General features: G+C 37.4%; 1 protein-coding gene across 2 annotated transcripts; it reads left to right on the top strand.

Moving 5' to 3' along the window:
* The first annotated feature begins 3,966 nt into the window (after positions 1-3,966).
* On the top strand, positions 3,967-12,030 carry LOC131329321 (thiosulfate/3-mercaptopyruvate sulfurtransferase 1, mitochondrial-like). 2 transcript variants are annotated; one of them, XM_058362409.1, is made up of 12 exons: positions 3,967-4,307; positions 5,245-5,427; positions 5,780-5,839; positions 6,091-6,153; positions 6,319-6,443; positions 6,562-6,724; positions 7,382-7,441; positions 8,772-8,830; positions 10,135-10,216; positions 10,414-10,477; positions 11,311-11,378; positions 11,738-12,030. In XM_058362409.1, exons 1-12 carry the CDS (start codon positions 4,206-4,208, stop codon positions 11,831-11,833), a joined length of 1,125 nt encoding a protein of 374 aa, XP_058218392.1. In that variant the 5' UTR covers positions 3,967-4,205; the 3' UTR covers positions 11,834-12,030. The 2 variants fall into 2 exon arrangements, with proteins under 2 accessions (XP_058218392.1, XP_058218391.1); XM_058362408.1 differs by having other exon boundaries at positions 11,311-12,030.
* The last annotated feature ends 2,355 nt before the right edge of the window (positions 12,031-14,385 follow it).

Raw genomic sequence — 14,385 nt, 5'->3', positions numbered from 1 at the left:
TGAAGGAGGATTTAACAAGTGATAGGAAAGGCCCCTTAACTGATTTATTGTGTTATTCAGTCTTCTATCTATCCCATTCTTCAAGCAACTAAATTGAAAAGGTTTTTCCTTTGCTCCAGAGAGATGTATATGTTGCTAGTACTTTATTCGTTGGATCTTACACTAATTCCTCCCTTTCTACTTGCTAGAAAGGTCAGCCAGTGGCCTAAAATTCTTGTATCTACTAGTTGCTTCTCTTGTTGATTGTTTATGTTTGCAGATTTAGGTTGCGTTGACCGCGGTGGCCCGACTTGGAGATTCCGACCTCTGGGGGTGTGAAAGTCTTAGTGAATGTTATGAATCGTTCAAACTTGTCTTCATTGCTTTGGTGGTTGGAAAAACTGAGAAAATGTTTGGTCCTTAAGCAATTTGGTGGCATGGATTTACCAAACAAAATTGGTGGCATGAAACAGTTCACCGTTTGATCTTATAGGAGTCTTTGTTTCTTTTTCTCTTTCTCTTTTTCTTGGTTGGGCAATTAGTTCAATTTGTTAGAGAAGCTAACCATGGGGAAAGTGTTGTTTTTGATTATGGGAAAATTACCGGAGTTTAAATTCTTTCTGGATGAACCGCATATTGTGGGCTTCACCATGCGTTCATTGTAATAATTTGAATTGTTCATCTCGTAGGGCCTGCAAAGTAGTATATGCACATAAAAAATCAGCTTGGCCGGATATCAATAGCTATATCAAAAGTTGAAACGGTCATGAATAGTTTAACTTAAAAAAACTAGTTACAGAATCTAGCCGTCCATTTTAAAAATTAAAAATCAAGTTTTAATATTGTTATTGATGTCTGGTCAAGTTGATTTCTTTCCGAGAATATGTTATTTTGCGGGCCCTATAAGATTAACGGTTCAGATTACTGCAGTAGACGTTTGGTAGGATCCACAATGGGCAGTGACGGAAACCCATGGTTTCTGCCTCACCCGGACAAAACTTAAACTCACATTACCGTCTAATTTAGATTTTCGCTGTGTAAGGGGGTGTTCTGCTTAGAGAAGATCTTATTTGCACACCTTTGTGTGAAGAAGGCCTTACGAAGCCCCAATTGCGCACGTCCAAAGTGTATTGGACGATAGTTTGGGTTTTAAACAAATTTTTTCAAAAAAAAAATTAAACTCTTCTCCCTAAAAGTTTCATTAAAATTCGAACTGTTGATTGCTGAAACGGACGGTTGTGATTGGACGCCTCCGCAAATGACTTATTCACGGCTGCTCCATTCAAGTTAAAAAATAATGGGCTTACTAAAATAATTTTTTGTGCAATATAGATCTTGTTTAATAAATCTTGATGAGATCTTTTTGAATGATGCAATTCTTAATTGTTTCATAACAAAATTGACTTTTCACTCAAGACAAATTTGGCACATCTTAGTTAAGGGTTCGTTTGTCGGACGTATAAGGTTTTGGGGTACAAGGAACAAAGGTGATAAGAGGTGGATATGGTATAGGGAATTAGCTAACACTGGGTTTGTTTGAGTTTCTTAGAAAAAAGAGTATTAACTCATATACTTGATTTGTTTGGTAGTTGATATGTGTGAATAAAAGTGGTGTATAATGAAATAATGAGTCAAATTACTTGATTGCCTTTATGTAATTCTTTAGTGCCTTTTTTTTGTTGTTTATTTAAATTTAATAATGATATTATCTTTTCAAAATGTGAATTACAAATAATAAATATCTCTTTCCTTATATTCTCAATCATACTAAATTATTAACATATTATATGATTTCAATTATTTTTCCTTTAACCATTATTTTTTTATTTGTACATGATTTATGTGTTCTTCCTTTGGTCTAATCTATAAGTTGGGTATAAAAGAGGGAGAAACTTTGAGTACAATACTGATGAGGTGTGTAGATTTTTTTGTTATTGTTGTTGCTCAGCAGGTGTGTAGAAACTTGGCCATGTAAGTAGTTTATCACAGAGATGTAAAACCTTTACTCTATCACAGAGATGTGTATCTAATTGCTGTAGAAAATATAAATACTACTAGGATGCAGTTAGAAAGGGATAAGGTAAATTAAAATAAAAGGTTTATTTTTTTATTTTTTGAGGAAAACGAAACATAGGTAATTATTTAAGCTAGATTGATGGAGTAAACAAAACCTAAATTAAGGGGTGTTTCCACTAGTAAAAAAAACAAAAAAAAAAGGCGTTTTTTCCATCTTGTTCATATTAATCAACAAGTTCTAGTATTTTACTATCTTGTTCACACTAAAATTTTGCTACAATTAACTCTATACAAATCCATCTACAACTTATTCACTACCGGAAACAACTTGACATTTTTCAATAACTTATTCACTACCGAAAATACCTAATAAATTGATTGCTACAAAAATTTTGAAAAAAATTTCAAAATGACACCTGAACTTTCACCTAAATGTCACAAAGACATATAAACTTAAGTTTATTTTAATAAAACCCCTGTATTAACAAAATCCCCTAATTTAGGCCCATGTCGTTATACTGCGTCTATTTTGTCCACAAATTTTTTGACATGGCATCTCTTACCCGTTAAGTGGCCACTGCACATGTTACGAACAGGGGACGATGCACCGAATCCAACCCTAACCTTTTACATGCTCAATCTTCACCTGAAATCTCGCAGTAAAATCTAACTAAAATCTAGGAGAAATTTAAAAGAAAAACCTAAAATGAGCAAGAAATTTTAAAACCAAAAAGTTCATGGATTTGCAAAATAAAAAATAAAAAAATCAGTACATAATATGAAATTTCTCGACCGAGTATTTTACAGACAATGGAAAGTTTCAACTTTAAAGTTTTGAACCCATAAAATGACCCACCTACACTAAATACGTGCGGTGGCCACTTTTTTCCAACAAACCTTTACAGCGGATAAAAGCCGCGTGCAAAGCCATTCTGCCACTGGGGCCGCGGTACTCTGATGATGTGCAAGTTTCCAGCATCTCAAACAACACCTTAAAGCGGTATCCCTGTTCTACATACAAATACAGAGGAGTTTCTCTAGCTTTATTCGGCCCATGGTCCAACCCTGGATCTTCTATCTTTAACAACGTCACATTTCCCTCCCCAATTCCAATACCTCGCCACCAAGGGTAACGGCTTATCTCCGTTGTGATTTTTCGCCCTTAACATCTCCTTCACTGTCGCTGCACCACCGCTATTTGATTTTGCGAAATCGATGAGCGATTCGACTACACGGAAGTTCAATATCGCCACGGCAGAGTGTCGCTGTCGGCGTTCACAAGCCTTCTACACAATTGTTCTTGCGAAATTGGGCTGCGACGCAGAGAACGGTGTTGCTATTTAGGGTAACGAAAAGGTGAAGTAAAGTGAGTAAAGGCTGGGGGTTGGATTGGGTGCATCATCCTCTATTCGTAACATGTGCGACGGGGCAACTTAACAATTAAGAGATGCCACGTCAACAATTTTGTGAATGAATTGGTCAGAGTATAACGGCGGGGGCCTAAATTAGGGGGTTTTGTTAGTATATGTGTTTTTAATGAAAATAAACTTAAGTTTCTGTGATATTTGAATGAAATTCCAGGTACTATTTTGAAAATTTTCCTAAAATTTCTATTTCTCAAAAGTTATTCATTAGTGGAAACTCGATGTGCATCCAAACAGTATAAGAATTGGAGTAGTATTAATTAAATAAAGGAATTAATTTTATCACTTTTTTTTTTTTGTTAATGTCACTTTTTTTTCTTCACAAAATAAATCATCTAATCAAGAAAACGGGAAGTCACGTTAAAAAACAAAATGGGCAGTGGCAAAGAAAGAAGGTAAACTTAGGCTCCGTTCCAGAACAACTTCTTAAAAAATAAATATTTATTTTACATTTATAAACTCAAAAATAATCTAAATAAAAAATAATTTTATAATTTTTTTTTTCACCGTATTATATATCTCAATCGCCTTACTCGATTACTACTCTACTGGGTACTACTCGCAATATTCATCATCGGCATCGTCATCGTCGTAGGCGGCATATTGGCACAGCATGTGTACTCGTCGTTGTGCGATCGAGTCGACTGTCGAGTGAACTTCATTCGTTCATACTCCTATTAGCATAGCAGAGCAGAGCAGGTGTACTGTTGTGCAAAAGAAACCCCTATCCCTATCCCTAACCCTATCCCTATGGTTATGTTCTCTTCGTTCCGAGTAGTACTGTAAATGGCATCCACTCTTCTCTCTAGAACTCTCTTGGCTCATCGCTTCCTTCAATCTTCTTTCTCTCTCACTCCCAAGCCCCAATTTTTCTCGTCTTTCTTCCCTGTAAGTTCATACCCATCTCTCTCTCTTGCCCCTGACAGTTACTATTGATGTATTTTGCTTTTATAAGAAGCATATCTACGTGTTGATCAACTGTCTGCAATTCATGTACTATTGGATTTGATGTGTGTTTTTCAGTAGGATTCACTCTTTTTGATCTATGTCGTCGGGCTGCTACTTGTACTTTGCGGCTATTGCTTTATGTTTATATGTTTTCTTGTCCAAAGGGTTTCAATTTCAGTGGTTATTACATTTGAAAGTACGGCTTTTTGCACGGTTGAGTGACTTGCCTTTTGGGGTCTCTGAGTCTTGTCTTAGGTATGCCGTCGCATCAATCCACAATCTCTTTAAATGTGTATTCAGTACTTTTTGGTAGTGTTGTTCCTGCACTCATCATCATTTTGAAAAACAAGGTTTCATGTGAAGGGTTATTCACCTATTCCCACAAGTGAAATGGCACCCAAGAGTCAGTTTTGTTTTGTTAACCAACTGGTATGGTCAAATTGTATATAACGAGTGGAAAGGGAACCCTAATGCTGCGTCATAGTTGGTGTGGGTTCCTGTCACGAAGCAGCCTCTTCAGCAATGGGTTAGGCTGATACATCTTGCCCTATCCGGACTCTTTAGTGGGAGCCTTGTTGCATTGTGTCACCTTTTTTTAAGTCTGTGAGATATAAAGTTTGATGAGTTTTTGTTCTTCGTTTCTCTTTTCTCTCGACCATAGATAATCAGGACGACCTTCATTTCACATCTTAATAGTGATCTAATCATAAGTCTTCTGTTACTTGGAATCTATATTTTACAGCGGTTTCTTCACTTGATCCAATGGAAGTTTAACACTTGAATCCAATTCAGCAATAGAAATAGATTTGTGAAATCCAGTATCTATTTTGAGATGATCTTTGACTATCGGTTACTTTCAACCATTGCTTCCTTGCAGAAGAGACCGTCTCACTTTTGTGCTTCGCCTACCTACTTGGTGTATAAGACCGCTGGTCTTGCATCTTGCGCCACATCATTTTTTGGGTCAAAAGCTTCTCTTTCAACACAATCTATGTCGTCTAATGAACCTGTTGTTTCCGTTGATTGGCTCCATGCTAACCTCAAAGAGCCTGATATGAAGGTATGCGCTTGAGCTTGATTTTATTGTATCTTTTGGAGGGTTGAAGTCTCTGCGTATCGTAAATATTTTATTTTTCCAAAGTTTGGCCATTTTAATGCCTACTTCCCCGCTCACCCTGGGTACATTCAGTACTGTCCCAACCATTGCCATTATATGCACCAATTGGCTGCCTTCATGTTTGAACCCACGACCTAAACGTCAACAAAGACCCATTGAAGGTTGGAGCCTCTTGGAACATCTGTGATAGTTTAAAGCACCCTTACAAATGAAATGAACAAGTTTATAGCACCCTTGTTTTTCTGTTTGAATGCATTTAATCAGAATGCTAAGATCTTTTTATTTCCTTTTTAAGGTGTTGGATGCATCCTGGTACATGCCAGATGAACAGAGGAATCCACTTCAAGAGTATCAGGTATTGTATCCGATGATACTCTTAATCTATTTCTGTTCACTCACATGAAATTCTTTTCTTTTTTTTTGATGCTAAGTCACATGAAATTCTAATTGGATGAATACAGTTGAAAGTCTGAGCTTTCATTCGTCTTTGGTACCAACTTGAGAATACTTATTTAAGTTTTTCATGTCTTTAATTACTTTTCCTCTCTAATTCATTTTCTTTTTCACTGTTTTTTTTTGGGTCTTGTTTTGGTGTTTCTTGAACAGGTTGCCCACATTCCTGGTGCCCTTTTCTTCGATGTAGATGGAATATCAGACCAAACCACTAAAGTAAGAGGTTTCTTGGAGACAGATGTTCGTTTTTTTTTGGAAATTACGTTTGCCAAAAAAAAGTGTTGCTATTACGCATCTTCACTGTTACACATTAGACATTACTTCAATTCTTTGTTTATACATTATACAAGTAAATTTACCAGATTAATTGGCCTGTCTCAGTTGCCACATATGTTACCATCAGAAGAAGCCTTTTCTGCTGCTGTTTCAGCCCTTGGTATTGAGAATAAAGACGGCGTGGTTGTTTATGACGGAAAGGGAATTTTCAGTGCAGCTCGAGTTTGGTGGTGAGTTTTCTTGGAGCTAAATGGGCGCATTTGATGCCATTTATACAACATTATGTTCCCGTTTATGGTACCTTAACTGGAAGTCTGAAGCAGACTTTATTTTGTATTGAATGAACAGGATGTTCAGAGTATTTGGGCATGATAGAGTCTGGGTGTTAGATGGAGGACTTCCCAGATGGCGTGCTTCAGGATACGATGTTGAATCTAGTGCTTCTGGTGATGCAATTTTAAAAGCAAGTGCTGCCAGTGAGGCAATAGAGAAAGTATATCATGGACAAGCTGTGAGTTTATTTGTATCGACCTCAGTGATGTTCTAAATTGGTGTTATTTGCCCTTTTCATGTTCCATTCGTGTACTTTTACAATTGGTATGCTGACTGAGAATGAAAAGTGTATATGCTAGTTTTTATTGCGTGACTGTACTGATGAGGCCTTCTTGTGCATGACATCCTTACTGGACCTGTGACACTTAAGTTCTACCTACCTTCTCTCTCTCTCTCTCTTTTTTTGATAAGTAAGTTCTACCTACCTTCATAATGTGATTGTTATGATGTTTTTTCTCAAATAAAAATATACAAAAAAAAAAAAAAATGGTATGGGAGTTCTTTTTGTTCCATGGACTTTTCTTCTTTTATGTCTTATAGATGTGTGAGTCATTGTTTCTATATTAGCAAACACTTAAAGCGATTTTTAAATCATCTTTATGCAATAAAAATCAGCAATACGATTTTACACAGAATCTTGTGATTTAGATGGAAATATCTGCAAGTATCTTCTTTTTTTCTAGTGAATTGTTGCATGTCTTTTCAAGTTGCTGCATTTTGAGTTTGTTGTTTAATGTCCTTTTCCCATTGAACTTGCAGTATTTTATTTTCTATGCTTGTTTGGTTTTCTGGATTTATCGGTAGAATACATGCTAAAATCATTCAATTTTTGCAGGTTGGCCCAATTACATTTGAAGCCAAATTTCAGCCACATCTCGTCTGGACTCTCGAACAGGTTGGGTTAAATTAAAAATTGTTTTTGAAAATTGTTAGTATGTAATGTTCATCCCTAAGGGGTGAGCCAGTTCCTGCTGGTACTGTGTGACCTTATCCATGTGCTTATGCTCTTTCCATCATCATAGATAACCAGTCATGACTCATGAAGCTCTTCATATTTCTGCCAACCTGTACACCTTCAGGAATCTCTCTGTTATTTGGCTTAATTGCAAGAACACCCCCTTAACTATTACTTTTTGGCAACTTCACCCCTTTAACTACCAAACTCCTCAACTGCACCCCCTTAGCTACCAAATTCGAGCCACTTCACCCCCTCCCCCATTTTCTGTCCAATTCTGTTAGGAATTTGGATGGAAAATTCCAAAGTTGGATGGAAAATTAATTCAACATATCAAAATGCCTTTTTGGGGTGTTATACACCCTCTCTCTCTCTCTCCTCTCCTCTACACTAGATTATACCCCCCTCTCTCTCCTCCACACCAGAACTTCTCCTCTCTCTGCACGATCTCTTTCCTCCCTCTACACCACCTGACCTAAACCTAGCACCCCCTCTCACAACCAACACCTATTGAAACTATTTTTTTAAACTTAGGGGTACGTTGGTTATTTTCTTTCAGTCTGTCATTTTTTTTTAACGGAAAATGGGGGTGGGGATAAAGTTGGGGAGTTTGGTAGTTAAGGGGGTAAAGTTGCCAAAAAGTGATAGTTAAGGGGGTATTCTTGCAATTAAGCCTTGTTATTTTACACAAAACTTGGTTGACAGTATGTGCTGGTAATAGTATGGGTTGTTATGGCCTGTATGGAATGATAGTAAAGTCTTAGATTTGGTGACAGGCACGTTAACAGGTCATTGCGGGTCTTATATTTTCAAACAGGATCCTCAAATCCATCTTAACGAGTTGACTGCTCAGCAAGCCCGACATATTGAACCCAACTTACCATGTCAGCACGGAAACTCCCAAGTCCCAACGTTAAATTTGTTTGGGTTATTCATTTGTGTGCTTCTGATGGTCTTTTTGGTGGTCTATATGAATATTTACTAGTCCTGCACTGTTTGCCATAAACCATGCATGTTTGACATAGCGGGGCAAACATCATAATGGAGCAATTAATCATTTTGGTTAGAGGTGTCATGAAACCCATGTCATGTGTGTTATACACGCAAGTAATTTGAAAATGGTATAATTGTTATTTACCATGACAGAGATGGTGTTGGACAGAGATGGTGTAACATATTTTGCCTCGCCATGCCTTATATTCGAAGGGAGCGATCTCTTTTCATGAGTTCTCTGTCCTGTTAATACCCTTATTGTCTCAATATGTTACAGGTGAAGAGAAACGTTGAGGACAAAACACATCAACATGTAGATGCCCGTTCAAAGGCTAGGTATTTTCCCTTTCTTTATTCTTTTATCAGCTATTGGCATATTTCTTGTCATTTTGTTGCTTGATATGTATTTGGACCTTCGTTACCTAAGTTTTAAGTTTCAGTCTATTACGTTTGGTGTTTTTGTCAAGTCTGAGTCGAATTCGTAATGGCTTCTCTCTGGTTATTATGTGATTCTGCAATATATGCACCATGCTTCAGTTATTTGGACAGAAAGGAATGCAGGGTTTTTGAAGAAGTGTTGAAGTTTATGATTCACAGGAAAAGTTTTAATGTGTCAAGTCTCTTTAAGGGTCCCTTCATTTACGATGTCTAAGGATCAGAAGGGACTTGATTTTTTGTATTTTTGTTTCAATGTGCCGATAAATTTTTTTTTTTTCAATGCTCCATTTTTCTGTTCTCTTTTTATTGGTACATGTTCTACCATTACTGTTTTGCTTCTACCTTTTTATTTCAAGGTACTGTTTCATTCGTAAAATTGATTCTCCCCAAAAGCTATTTGACAACTGCAATGCATACATACATGGGGAATAAGGGAAAACATGCTTTAAAGAATACAATAAAGTGAACCAGGAATGATTGCAAAGATAAACTCTAGTTGGTTAGAGAGTACATAATTGTAGATGTGATTGGAATAACTCACACATAAGATGAGTTTTATAGGTATCTGGAAGATGTTTATGCTAACCTGGAATTTGCTACTTCAGGAAGGAGTAGCACTTATTGGCAACTATGCGATGTTCGCAAGTTTTTGTTGGCAATTTGGAAACTACTTTGGCAGAAATAGAATCCAAAATTTTTGAGTTTTCATGCCAATCATTAACTGAACTGTCATCCTGGCTCAATTGCAATCCGAACAAGTTAAGATTCTCCTCTAGAAATTCTAGGCCATCATTCCGGTTCTGTGAATAGTTGGACCCTTCAAGTGATCACCAGAAAGGACGATAACAATATGTAGCTGATCTTCCCCTGATGACCACTTGAAATGATCCAGTATCCCAAGGTACAATTAACTCTGGTCGAATTCTGTCCACCTCAACATCCAAAGAATTCGTTCGCTGAAGTTTCAGGGTGTAAAGTTCAAGTCTCCAATATGATGATCGACTGACCGTAGGGACGTTCTTGTTGTCTGCAACCAATACAGCTGAATTGTGATCCATAAATCTTCTGAAGGGAGGCCCCAAATTTTAAATTTTTTGTTTCCTTTTACAGAAAACATAGGTGATGTACATATATGAATGCAATGGACTCCCTTGTTTGTGGAACTTCTTCTTGGATTTGATGGAGATTCCGCTCTTTTCCAGGTTTGATGGGGTTGCAGCAGAGCCTCGAAAAGGAATAAGAAGTGGTCATGTACCAGGAAGCAAGTGCATTCCTTTCCCACAGGTAAATATTCTCTCTCTTTGTTTAGTAATATTGGAGATTTTTTAATATGCACTTTAAGTCTGTCTGCTATGCTTGAAACTTAACAAGCCTTAACATTAGGTGTTTCTATACGTCTGTCTAAAACCTGGCTTCTTTGCTTTTTTCTTATTTGTCACTTTAGAATTTTCATTGAAGCTATTTTGGATTGTCTATTGCAGATGCTTGATGGATTGCAGACACTTCTACCCTCGGATGAGCTTAAAAAGAGATTTGATCAAGAAGGTAAAAAAGTATTTACGTGCATGTGTGCGCAAGCAATTGTTTGCATGTTTATTTCTGTTCCATTGAAATGCATTTTTGCTTTTACTACTAATGTTAGTGTGTATGATTTAAGTTTCGCTAATGTTTAAAGTAGTTTCCTTATTTCCTACCTATGTCATCTTTGGTATGTTTTTTATTTCCTCGATTATCCTGAGACTCGTGGTGAAGTGGTTGACTCAATCAGTAATAAAGTTACTTGTAAGATAATGTAGGGATGTCAAAAACATATATGCCCGTACTTATCAGAAGGGTTCGCTGGGGCACTTGGCCGATTTAAGGTGAGATTTGCTAGCCGGGAAATAAGACGTTCAACTAGAATAGGTTGGGGAAGGGTTGGTGGATTACAAAAGTCCCAGGGACACCGGCCAATGTGCACAGATCCGGCATAGATGTGTCTGGAACTGTGCAATTTGTATCAGACCCATAATATTAAATACTTGTGTGGCCCACGCCCACGTGAGTGATTCTAGACACAGATGTGCACTTTTGTCTGTGTTCGTAGAATTGCACCATGGCCTGATAATGTTGAACTGTCATATTGTTCTAGACTGAACTGTTAAATAAAAGGTTTCAGTGATTTTACTGGCAATACTTGGTACTCTTGTTCTGTCATTCTGAAAATGCATTTTTTTTGTTTTTGAAAAGCTTCTGAAAATGCATTTAAAACATCAATAGGCAGTGTTTATCGTTCCCCTTTCATCAAGTCCGATAATCTTGGTTTTAGGATTCATGTTATTAATCATTTCTGTCTGCTCAAAAGGAATTAAAAAACCAACTTTTCTACCATTGTGCAGGCATCACTTTGGACGGCCCTGTTGTAACTTCATGTGGCACTGGTGTAACTGCTTGCATTCTTGCCCTGGTGAAGTTTCCTCTGGTTTCATATGTTTCCTTGCCACTATATTACATTACATCTTCCTATTCCGAGTATCTCTTATTGTTTAGTTTAGTTCCACACCGCTGCGTCCTAATAAAGTACCTTCACAAATGAGAGTAGTTGAGACTATTATGGGATCTTTTCGTGGAAAATAAGTTTGCCATATGTAGTATAGTGTCATTGTACAGGAATTATAAAGAGAGATACGAGTACATCGAAGATATGAGATGAACTTATGAAATTGAACACCTGTGATTGTGAAGTTGGGGTTCTGCCCAAAAGAATAAAGAAGATTATTCTTCCGTGAAAGATGTGAGATAAAGATCTCTTTCTCATCTTTACAGGGTCTTCATCGACTTGGGAAGACTGATGTTTCAGTATATGATGGGTCATGGACAGAATGGGGAGCACATCCAGACACGCCTGTCTCCACTTCGTGAATATGTTATTGCAACAATATCAGATACTTTGTCGGCGACAAGCACAGTGTGAGCTTGCCTTGTTTAATGGTGTTATCAGGGATTTCTTGACAAATGAATTATCTGGTTGTTTTTTTCCTTTGACAGTGGAACGTTTTTTATGTGGTCCCATAATCAAACTCTGAATAAAATGAAATTGTCGGAGTACTTGTCAAACAGAAGTAGAAATTCGAGATCGAAGATGAAAGTTCAGTACGTAAATTGTATTGGGATAGTTGGCTGCATCAATGTTAGTGTATGCAGCAGTCCGTCTCAAAGTCAATGTATTGGCCTTGGCGACCACAGACCTGGAATGTTGAGGATCGTTGAAAGACCGTGCATATTTCGTTGTTGGCTAAAGTAGCATTGCGTAGTTCTTCCCTCATTCGAGGGCGAGTATGTTGTTTACTAGAAATGCGGTGGGGATTAAATTTTCCTCCTATGCTTGTGAGCGAGTAGGGGGACTTTTTGGTTTGGTAGAAGGATTGTGCATGCTCAGGTTGAGAGCTGCATGCCTGCATGACTGGTGCAAAGTTGGGGAGATGGATATGAATTCTGTACTCGGAGAAAAACATTTGGCGCAATGGTGTTGCAAGATTAGCGAACTATGTTTTGACACCAAGCATTGGGCTAACATTGGAAGACCATTTAATTAAGAAATTAATTGAATTTGGCCAGCACATGGGCTATTAGAGGTGGTAATCTCAATCCATATTTTTTAATCCGTCTAAATCCGTTCATTTTCAACCCAATTCAACCCGCCTATATTGTATAAATGGGTTGAGATGGGTTGAATCCATATCAATCCATATTTGCATGGATTTAAATGGGTTCAATATAGGTTAAAATTAAAAGACCATTCTTGCACAAGAGTGAACTGGAATACTTTTCTTAGCCTCCTGTACACAAACAACAAAAGAGCGAACTGGATTACGGGTTTTTTTTTTGGCTGGAAAATGGGTTCAGTGGTCCACCCCCCCCCCCCCCCCCCCGCTCTCTCTCTCTCTCTCCATTTCAAAGACTTGCAAGACCCACCAACCCTTGGAGCTACAAGATATAATTATAATTGAGACTTCTTTTTTGCTTAAATAAGTTAATTCGCTAATTATTTTTGTATTTATTTAATTTTTTTTGTATTTGTTAGTTTTTGTCGATTATTTTTGTGAATTATTGTGTCCTCATGACGAGAGGAATCTAAAAAATAAAAAATTAAGATCGAAATTCAAAATTTTTTAGCCAATAAACCAATTTTTTCACTTTTATTCAAAAAAAAAAAAGTTTTGATCATAATTTTTTACGTTTTCGATTCTTTTCATAGAGTCAAACCAATAATCTACTAAAAAAAATTGATGCAAAAGTAAACTAAAGTAAAATCTTGGATATGACAATATATTTGGGTAAAAGTAAAAAACTTTTCCGATTTCTTTCATCAAGACAAATCAATAAGGTAAAAAGTTTGTCGCAAAACGAATCAATGCGAAAAAAATTGAATAAGGACAAAATGAAAAGCCCACAAAATAAAATACTCGGGCAATTCCATATTTTCAGGTTGGATTGGTTTGGTTTGGGGCACGGGAGAAGTAATGGTTTGGGTTTTTTTTTTTTGTACCGGCTGCACATGATGATTATTATTTTTGATCGGCTCATTGCTATTTGTTATCCGTATTGCTCTTTGAAGCATCCACAAAGTGGACTCATATTCAACCCATACCGGGGGAAGACATAGGAAAAGGAAGGGGAAGAGAAAAGGAGGGGGGCGGGGGGAGAGAAATGGAAAATGGGTCGGGGCGGGCGGGGTTGGATTTGACCCGTACTTGTTTCAATCCGCCTACTATTCGACCCATATTCGACCCATGACCCGGTTCAATCCGCCCATTTGCCACATCTATGGGCTATTATGGATTGTAAGTCCGTGGGCTAAGTTATCTTAATTGGGCCCAGATATGTATTAGTTAGTTGAAGATAAATCATGGCCCAAGATCTATGGGTTTGCACGCACATGAGGCCACGAATCATGGAGTTGGTTCAGATAATGGATTAAGGCCGACGGAATGGGGGAGTTGGTTGTGGCTGAAGTAAATTTATTTATTTATTTATTTTTGACGAACAAGATCATTTCAATTATGGCTGAAGTGGTTATTTCCCTCCAATTACTACCATTCACCGCGGAAAACGGGGATTGTGGAGGTTATGAGCTTCATCATCCCATCTGAACCAAAATCTGTTGAAAACCTCTGTCATGGTCGGTCGCCATCAATCGCCAATTACAAGAGTGCAAATAAGACATGGGACATTTGTGTCAAAGTACTAAGAAAGAAGAAGGCGGGCAAAATGCTTCCCAAAACCGTGAGGACTTCATTGGCCTATAAAAACAAGTTTTGATGGCAAAATACAGGTCCGGCACCAATCAAAAGCCCAACGCTTATCAAACAAACACTCTACTTTCTAGCAAAGTACTCCAGCTTTTATCATTTCCATTTCACTCAACCCGTTGAGTATTATGTCCATCTAGCAAAGTACTTTATTATTTTCAT

The sequence above is a fragment of the Rhododendron vialii genome, chromosome 6a (genome assembly GCF_030253575.1).
Source record: "Rhododendron vialii isolate Sample 1 chromosome 6a, ASM3025357v1".
Classification (NCBI taxonomy): domain Eukaryota; kingdom Viridiplantae; phylum Streptophyta; class Magnoliopsida; order Ericales; family Ericaceae; genus Rhododendron; species Rhododendron vialii.
The sequence above is the reverse complement of the archived record's forward strand: the minus strand, read 5'-3'. Positions and strand labels throughout refer to the sequence as shown.

What these genes read in the sequence shown, in the direction of transcription:
- LOC131329321 (XM_058362408.1), top strand. Translation starts at nt 4,206, where the DNA reads ATGGCATCCACTCTTCTCTCTAGAACTCTCTTGGCTCATCGCTTCCTT. An exon ending in AAGTATATCATGGACAAGCT is followed by an intron (nt 6,725 to 7,381) that starts GTGAGTTTATTT and finishes CAATTTTTGCAG; the next exon opens with GTTGGCCCAATTACATTTGA. An exon ending in TCGTCTGGACTCTCGAACAG is followed by an intron (nt 7,442 to 8,771) that starts GTTGGGTTAAAT and finishes AATATGTTACAG; the next exon opens with GTGAAGAGAAACGTTGAGGA.